Source organism: Capsicum annuum, chromosome 1 (assembly GCF_002878395.1).
Source record: "Capsicum annuum cultivar UCD-10X-F1 chromosome 1, UCD10Xv1.1, whole genome shotgun sequence".
NCBI lineage: Eukaryota > Viridiplantae > Streptophyta > Magnoliopsida > Solanales > Solanaceae > Capsicum > Capsicum annuum.
Window position 1 is genome coordinate 201,192,816 of NC_061111.1, and position 10,046 is coordinate 201,202,861.

General features: G+C 30.4%; 1 protein-coding gene across 1 annotated transcript; it reads right to left on the bottom strand.

Moving 5' to 3' along the window:
- Positions 1-5,967: 5,967 nt before the first annotated feature.
- Positions 5,968-6,408, bottom strand: LOC124898712 (E3 ubiquitin-protein ligase ATL76-like). The gene has a single exon (XM_047412565.1). It carries the CDS (start codon positions 6,406-6,408, stop codon positions 5,968-5,970), a length of 441 nt encoding a protein of 146 aa, XP_047268521.1.
- Between the last annotated feature and the right edge of the window lie 3,638 nt (positions 6,409-10,046).

A 10,046-nucleotide genomic window follows, 5' to 3' on the forward strand; every position in this document is an offset into this window, starting at 1 on the left:
TTTAGAAATACCTGCAATTTGAAAGTCAGTGTGTATCTGCTGATCTAACAAATGTTTTAATGCCTTTTGATTAGTCCTAAAAATAAAATGTCTCCCTAACAAGTAATGGGACCACTTTGTAACAAAAAATATAAGAGGCAACAATTCCTTATCATACACAGACATGCCTTGATATTTTGGAGCCAAGGCCTTACTGATATATGCAATGGGGTGACCCTGTTGCATTAACACAACACCAATTCCCTTTTCGCTTGCATCAGTATCAACCACAAAAAGTAAGGAATAATTAGGCATAGCCAACACATGTGTAGAAACTAGAGCTTATTTGAGTGTATGGAATGTTGTAGTAGCCTGTTCAGACCAATTGAATCCTTCATTTTTCAACTGGTCATGTAGTGGTCTACAAATAGCACCAAACCCTTGAATAAATCTCCTATAGAATCCAGCAAGACCTAAGTTACCCCTCAATTGCTTGATGTTACTTGGAAGTGGCCATTGTTGCACAACACTGATCTTTTTAAGATCAATTAAAACACCTTCAACACTTATGTAATGGCCTAAGTAGTCTACCATATCCACCCAAATGCATACTTGGACATCTTTGCATACAACTGATATTGCTTCATCAATTCACATACAGCCTTAACATGTGCAACATGATCATTCAAAGTTTTACTATAGATGAGTATGTCATCAAAGAATACAAGAACTGATTTTCTCAGTAGAGGTTTAAAAATAATATTCATTAGCCCTTGAAAGGAAGTGGGTGCATTAGCTAAGCCAAAAGGCATTACAAAAAACTCATAGTGACCTTCATGAGTCTTAAAAGCAGTTTTATACGTATCATTCTTGTCCATTCTCAACTGTTGATACCCTGCCCTCAAGTCTATTTTGGAAAACAACATAGCACCTCCTAATTCATCAAGCAAGTCTTCAATCATACGTATAAGAAACTTATCTTTGATAGTCAACTGATTCAAGCTTCTATAATCCACACAAAACCTCCATGTACCATCTTTTTCCCCTACTAACACCACCGGATAAACATAAGGGCTAGTACTATTTTGTATTACCCCTTGTTCCATTATTTCTTGCACAAGTTTCTCAATGATATCCTTTTTGAAAGCTGGATATCTGTACGGTCTTTTACTGACTGGATTAGCAGACTCACTCAATAGAATTTTGTGGTCAAAAACACCTCTGTGTGGAGGTAGTGTGCTAGGTATTTCAAACAAACAAGAGTATTCCTTAACTAGAGAATCTAAGGCAGGATTTATACCAGATGAAGTAGCTTGGATATTGTAACAACTAGTGTCAGATATTGTACTATCCACCAGTGATAACATAAATAATTGAGCAGCTTGTGCTTCTTGTTTAATCATCTTCTTTGCCTTAGCAGACTTAAGTTTATCACTAGCTCCTCTCAACACATGTTTTTTGCCCTTGTAAACAAATTCAATTGTTCTGTTCTTGAAATCAAATAGTATCCTTCCCAATGTACTTAACCATTGAACTCCCAACACAATATCCATATTCCCTAAAGGTAATAACAGAAAGTCTGAAGAGAAGGTGGTACCTTGTAGTAACCACTGTAGATTTTTACACACAGCAATAATCTGTATTTTTCTACCAACTGCAATGCTGATAGATTGTTCCACTATAGGATCAGCCTGACAACCCAACGTTGTGGCTATAGATTGATCAATGAAATTATGTGTACTCCCAGTATTAATTAACACCTGTAAGGGCTTTTTCTCATGATACCCTGTGACTCTAATAGTTAAATAACCAGAAACATGAGAAAAAGCCTGAAGTGATATAGTCATATAGTCTTCAGGTTCATTCAATAATTCTTGCACTACATCACCATCACTTATCTCTGCAGTATCTTCATCTTCCAATGCTTCTACCATATATAGTTTCTTCTTACTTCTATAGTTATGTCCATGTACATAAGGTTCATCACAGAAGAAACAAAGGTCATTTGCCCTTTTCTCATTCATTTCAGTAGTAGAAAGTCTTTTACCTGGAAATTTACTAACAACATTTTGATGTACCATTTGACTAGTCATCTGGTGAGTCCTAACAATCTTCTTAACTACAGGTGTATTAGTAGAGGGTCTTGGTTGAAAGGGAGTTTTAGGGGTAGGTAATAAGCCTGGTATCTTAAAACCCCAAGATTGAACTTGAGCTTCAAAAACCTCTTCTTGCAATCTAGTAATTTTGTAGGCTTGATGAAGTGTTCTTGAAGTCTGAATCCTAACAACTTTGTTAAGTTCAGGTTTCAACCCCCCCAAAGTAACAACTCAAGGCATTTTCATCAGACAAATTTACCCCACATAACAACCTGTCGTACTCAGCTTGATAATCCTTCACACTACCAGTCTGTTGTAAATTCTTAATAGCTTCCATTGGATCTTCAAAACTATCACCATATCTATCATTAAAGGCCAGTACATACTCAGACCAAGAAAGATCTTTCGCAGCAATTCTAGCTCTCATATATGACCTATGCCAAGCTATAGCATCCCCATCTAGATGAATTGAAGCTACCCTAACCATTTGACCATGTGGAACCTCGTCCATGGCAAAAAATTGGTCACCTTATACAACCAGGTTCATAAATCATAGCCAGAGAATCGAGGGAATTCAAGCTTAGAACAACGAGTAAGAAATTTACCACTAGAATTCTAAAATTCTCTGGTTTTTTGGGAATAACCTGGCCCTCTTGGTTCATCACGACTTATTGAAGATTCTTCCCTGCCTTCATTTACATCTCTTTCCTTCTAATTCCAATTCCCCAAAGCTTGTTTAATCTTCATTAATTCCTTATCTGTATGCGCATTTTGATCATTCATGCTCAACATTCCATCCATCAATTTCTGCAATTGATATTAGATTTGTGACAGTTTTCCATCGACCTCTTCTGTTGATTTATCCACAATTTTTGTCGCACACAACCATGATTATTCAATCGAGAATCACGAGCTTTGATACCAATTGATGCACCTCGAAGAACTAAATCACTCCAGGAGGTTAACCTCGAGGAAGAAGAGAGATAAGTTCAGGGTATACCCGAGAAGAATAGCTAAGTTGAAAAAATAAGAAAGAAGAAGAATTGTATTATGATATTTCTGAATAGTTGTGAATCATTACACATGAGTATTTATAGTTAATTATTGATTGATAACCGTCTAACTAACTCTTGGACTCTGCTACAGTAATTCTGTTACAACAATAAAAATAGACTTTGCTACAGTACTTAACAGAACTAACTAACTTTTGAATCTCAACTGTTTTGACTCTTCTTATCCTGCTGCACTTGTATCAATATATCAAAAAATTTAGAAAACTTACCTCAAATCATAAATAATTTACCTCAAATCATAAATAAATTTATCTCTTTAATCATAAATATTACCATGACAACCGTGACGAAATAAAAATCTACAATTAAAAGACTTTTTATATAGAAGTAGAGGATTCATAAATCAAAAAGGACACTAATTAATGTTTTAGGAATATTTCATATATTCATATACTTTACTAATTATTTTTCATAAAAATAATTTTCGTACCTCAAAAAACTAACCTTTTCCATAGATTTAATAAAATTCAGTAGTTTGCCTACATTAAAAAACCAATATTTTTCATAAATGCAGGAAAAAACATACAAAACATTAAGAACACAAATCTTTTCTTATAAAAATAGGAAAAATCAACAAATTTTATACCTAACAAATTTCTTCTCTTTATTTTTTAATATATTTATTATAATCAATATTTAATATTGTAAAAATATAGAATATAATAATTAAAATAAAAAAAATGAAAAGACAATTTTGTTTATTATGAAGATTTTTAATGAAGGGCAAAAAGTTTAAATCACTTTTAAAGATCTTCATATTTTTAATATATTATAGATTATAGATTATAAATATAAGTTACGATAATTAATAATATTATCATTTATTTTTGGCGTGACTCGATATTATCCAATATAACGGAAAGAACGGAAAAATATTTTTAGGTTCACTTCTTGGTAACCCCACTTGCCACCTGCCCCAGGACCCAAATGTTTTATTTTATAACGGAAGAAAAGTAGGAAACGGATGTAAAGTTGAATAAAATCAAATTGGCTTTGTTTCTTTGTTTTTGTTTTTTTTTTTAAACCACCCGATGTTCGGTATTCGTTTTTTAAAAATCTGATTATATGTAAATTCACCCCGCATCGAGCCCCATTTGGGTGAGGGGGGAACTCCCACCAGAGTCTTTGCTTGTTTTTAGTAGTGATTTTTTTTTGCTGGAATAACACTTTAAAGTTTAAACAATATCGTATTAATTTTATCACCAAACAAATGAATACAAAAGGTTCTGTAAGTTCTCTATTATTACTTTTTTTAAAAAAGGAGAAAATTTATTATTTCTATTTGAAATGTTCAATAATACTTATTAAATTTATAAAATCAAATAATTTAATTATTTCTACTCATTATATCCTTAACATTTAAAATGATTCATTATCTAATATATTTTTTAAAATATAAATTTATTATATTCAGAGCTAATATAGTAAAATTATCCATATCTTTTACTGTTGCACAATTCATCTGTCAATAAGAAAATGTACAAGTAAAAATAAAGGAAGAAGATAATCCCTTTGCTTATACGTATTCTTGGTGAGGATTTTTGTAAGTGTTGCTTAAAATATCGTTAGACATATTATTTAAATATTTATTTATTTTTTGATAAAATGTAAATACCATTAACAAGCAAGTCAATACACCTACAGAGAACCTAGAATCCACAGCCCTTTCTAGGAAGGCTGCTACTTCTTTAGGCCTCCAACTGAATCAGACTAGTTACAAGAAGAAATATTGTATCAAACTATAATAACTATGAGCCTTTTTGACATTCCTAAACAATCCTACTCTCTATAAATTCTGATTTAATCTGTACTAGAGCATTATTTATTTAGATATTAATAATATGCTTTAGAAAAGAAAAGAAAGAAACTTAATAGTGGTATGAAAGGTTGATTTTGAAGAAGAAACTTATAATGGTATGAAAAGTTGATTTTGAGAGTCCAACTTCGATTGTGGTCAATGGAACATTAATTTTCTCCAACAGATTTGTATTCGGGGGTGTCGATGATATTTTGAAATTTCTAAACTTTTCATTTTTTAGACATTTGTATAATTATAAAGTATTTTATTAAAAATAAAAAAATTAAATTAAATTATTTTTAATTATAAATAAATAATAATTTTTTTTTTTGAGACAAGAATTAAAAAAAAATATCACAATAAAATGATACACTTTTGTCACCATCAAATGAATGCAAATGGTTACTTAAATTTTCTATCATTGATGAAGGCGGGGATGCCATCAAGTTCGCATGGCCCTTATGGGTTGTGCCCCACACATGCTACAATGACAATTACAAATTAAAAGCAAAGCTGTAAGGTAAAGGGAATTCGAAATGATGCCTAGTACGAATGGTTAATCTTTTCACAAATTACAGGAAAATCAATTCTCCGATGAAAACAGTCAAATTATATAGTACTAAATTTGTAACATAGATTAAACAAATAATAATAATAAATCTCTTGAAGTTTAACCTCTAAATGCTATGCAAGAAAAATACAGAAGAAAATTAAAAATCAAGGGCGAGGCAAAACTACACACTCGATCAAAACCATCATGAGTTCTTCCGTAAAAGCACTAAAAATCTTAAGCATAATCATTTCAAGAATACAGTAAAATCATGTCCTTTTCTCCACTGAATATGGTCAAATTATAAAGCTAAATTTGATACATAGATTAAACTAAAAAAAATAGTAATAAATCTCTTAAACGTATAAATAAATTCTATGCAGTGAAAATACACAGAAATATAAAAAGCAGCCCCATGCACTTAAGTTCTCGTTATGTATGAATCCACAAGAAAAAATAAGCCACAGAGATCTATTGCACACGCGGCAAAACTACGCTCTCGATCAAGACCATCATGAGTTCTTCCGTAAAAGGACTAAAAATCTTAACCATAAAATCTTCACCTTTAGATATTAGAGAAGACAAAATCGTATTTTCACCTTCCCGTTTAGGAAGGTCATCAGTAACTTGCCTTCTACAAATTGGGCACGTCCAATTGCACTCTAGCCACTTGTCAACACACACCAGGTGAAAAACATGGCCGCATTTCGGCAGTTTCCGGCAATCCTCGCCGCCGACTACGTCGTTCAGGCAAACGGCGCAGCAACTGTCTCCGTCGTGGTCGACGATGGTGAACGGCGGCGGTAAGCGGTTGTCGGGGCGGAACCACCGTAATTTGACACCGCAAATTACGAAAATGACGGTGGTGATGGTTGCGATGGTGGTGATGAAGAGCTGAGAATTAAAATCCATTTGGCTTTGTGATTAGGAATTTGGGCAAGTGCTATATATGTATATATGGAGTAGTAGTATTTTGGAGAAAAAGAAAAGGTATAGTGGATGGATGGATAATACAAATGAATGATTTTGTCGAATGATAAGACCACTTGCTTTTGGAAATAAAGCAGACACAGTGAACATGACCAGACAGGAATGTAGATTCCTCTTATCTGTCTTTGTTTTGTAAGTATACTCTACTGTATTAAAAAAATAAATTGATCAACACGGAAACGGATAAGATTCAAACCGGCCGCCACGTTGTTGGCACTAATGACATGTCCTATACTGGTTTTAATTTGATACATTAAATTCGTGAAACTAAATGATGATTTTTTAATTTAAGGTTAATGATATTAAATTAACGAGATGTAATTGATATAAAAATTAGAATTGAGTATGTTGTACTGGACTTATCTAATATGATTTACGGTTTGCTCTGCAAAGACATGCACTAACTGAAGTTACAGCGATTGCAGGTTTTAAAAAGATCTGTCTCTTTCATATTTAGACAGTGGTAACATCATTCATCTCCACTTGGTATCTCTAATTTATGATCACCATTCCTTAAAAAGTGGTTATGGCCATTAAAAGTTATAATGACAGAAGTGTATCACATGTACGTAAAAGGTGAATTATTAGGTGAACTATACCCGGTACTTCTCTCTTTCTAGCTTGGTTTGGTTGTATTTGAAATTAGGGATTCTTAAAGATATTAATACGTGTAGTGGTCCTATAATATCAAACAATTTCATTGGAATTCTGATCACCTAACTCAGATTACATATACCCAATTCACATAGATAAATATTTTGGAACGAAATGAAGTATATTAGTCAGTTTATACTATATTCGTTTTCTAGTCGGTTGACATAATTAAAAGGAATTCTTTTCTTCGTCTCAAAAACATATACTTATAAGAATAAGAAAACATTTAATATTTAAAAATACCCAGCTCTGTTTCAAAAATAATACGCCTAACAAACTTTCAGTTTTAGTTTATTTTTAAAAGAATAATTCTCTTCTTTTTTATATTATTTTTATTCAATTCTTATAGCATATTTAAGATTACAAAATTAAAGGACAAGATAATATATTTTATATAATTTTAATTTAAAATTATAAAATTAAAAAGTCTTAAAAAAAAATTGGGGTAACATATTTTTTTTTCTGATTTTTCAAGGTATCCCCACAGTCGGCAGCTGTGAGACTAATCCTCCGTTCCACTGTCAGCGCACTAAACGATAGACAATTAGCTACAAAATTTTCTCCATTCATCAGAGGCGGGAATCGCACCTTAACCTCTTGCTTAAGGAGTGAGGTGCTGAACCATCACATCAACCCAACCCATGTGGTTTGGGTTAACATATTCATGAATTCTCTTCATGTTGCCATCACACTGAACTTTTCTCTTAACTCTCCATCCATAGAGTTGCTTTGGTCCCAAGCTCACCCACTTATCAAGCCACTAATATTATTCCAGCTGGTTCACTCACCAACTTGTTAAATACTTCACAGTGATTCTATTTTTTCCTCTCTTAATAAAAGTAGTTATTTTAGTTATTTGTTTAATTTATAAATTTAAGAAAAAATTATTTTATTTTTTAATACTATTTCTTTATTAAATAATCATATGAAATGTTAATAGTCAAATTTGAATTTTTAAATCATAATAAATAAAATTAATTTAATAAAATACTCCTTCCGTTTCAAATTATCCATCCCAAATTTTCTAATTTGATTTTCCATTTTACTTGTCTTTTTTCATTAATCAACATAAGATTATTTTTTTTTCATGTCTTACCCTTTATATTAATTACTTTTTCTTCAAATTAAAATATAAATATTATTTAATAAAGGTACTATGATAAATTAGATATGTTATTAATTATTTTTTATAATTAATGTGACATCTCAATTTGAGATGGATAATTTAAAACGAATCAAGTAAATCTTAAAGAAAATATCAAATCTATATAAGTCAAGTAAATTAAAAAGAGAAAGGTATCTTATAGATCTCCTCTGTATGCTCTAGCACCACTTTTACCGTGCTCCTCTTTCTCCAATCCCAAATTATATAAGGCACCAACATAAAAAAAGTTAATTCCTTAAATAGTCACTGAGTTTGTGCAAATACTTTATTAAAGTAATTTTTGTTTTTTAATGCAGTGAAATTAAGAAATATTTAATGATGTGTTTAAAAAAAAAAATTGGCCATAATTTTTTTATCACAATGAAAAAAAGTTACGTTCATTTTATAAACTAGTTAACTTTTAAATTTTTTTACCTTTTTATGATAAAATCTAAATAAAATTATGAAAAAAATTTTACAATTATGATTAAATTGTGGCCATTAAGCACTTCCCAAAAAAATTTAAGTGATTGAAGTTGCATGTAATTATACAATTTAACATAACATGTCATATGAAACAATAAACCTCCATTACAGTATTACTACAACCAATAACATCTTTATGCTATTCAAGAAATTCTGACCTACGATTTTTATCATTAAATTTATTTATAAACCTTTTTTTTATATGCTGAAAAATTTTCCCAAAAAACTCATTCTATCTACCGCCGCTTCTTATAAACAGCCTTCAACCCTACATAACTAACATAGAGAATCAGCGGATAAGGTTGCTCTTTTCTTAATCAAAGGTCTTGAATTTGAGTTTTGGAGCTGAAAAATTTTTGATAGAGAGAGTTTTTTTCGAATAGGGCCCGACGCAAAACAAATCTAAATTAATCAAATTTCAATATAAATATCTGAATGAAAAATTAAAATATATATATATATATATATATATATATAACATAGAGAATCTTAGGAACCAAACTGTTAAATTAAATATGTTTCTCCTTATCTTTTGTCGGACATACATAGTTCCTAGATCTGCAAAGTTAATAAAATAATACTTAGTTCATATGGATAATATTCTCTCACAATAATATTAGTTTACTATATTAAAAATATATTTCTAATAATATTTATTTAATTTAAAAAAATAATGAATAATTTTATCTTTTTTAACCCACTATAATATTATTATTAAATATTATTTATCAATCAAATCACTTTTAAGACATAAAATGTATTAAATTTAAAAAATAATATAATTAAATTATCTTTTATTATTTTTTTATTTTCAAACCTATCATGTTTATCAAGTCAATAATGGAAAATAATTATTGATAACTCCTTTCGTTTGTTTTATTAAACTAGTTTAGGTGTACGCGTCTTGCGCGTGTATCTCACTTTAATGAGTTCAAACATTTCACAATAGGATATTTGTTTAAATAATAAAGATGAATATACTAATTAAATTTAATTTCTTTTGAGTATGTAAACAATAACAAAACCAATACGATAATAGAGAAATCAAAATAATACAACTAAACCTAACATTTACATAAAAAAATTCCTCAAAGCTGACCAATACATAAAAATTTCTCAAAGCCGATCGAGATTCATATACGAACTGTAAACTACCACAAAATAGCAAACTAATAAAGATATTACGATAATACAATTAAACCTAATCTTTACCTAAAAATTTTTTTCAAAGCCGACCCACATTCATCTAGCATCTGTAAATTAAAATAAAACAATG

Coding starts and splice junctions, on each gene's coding strand:
- LOC124898712 (XM_047412565.1), bottom strand. CDS start 6,408: ATGGATTTTAATTCTCAGCTCTTCATCACCACCATCGCAACCATCACC.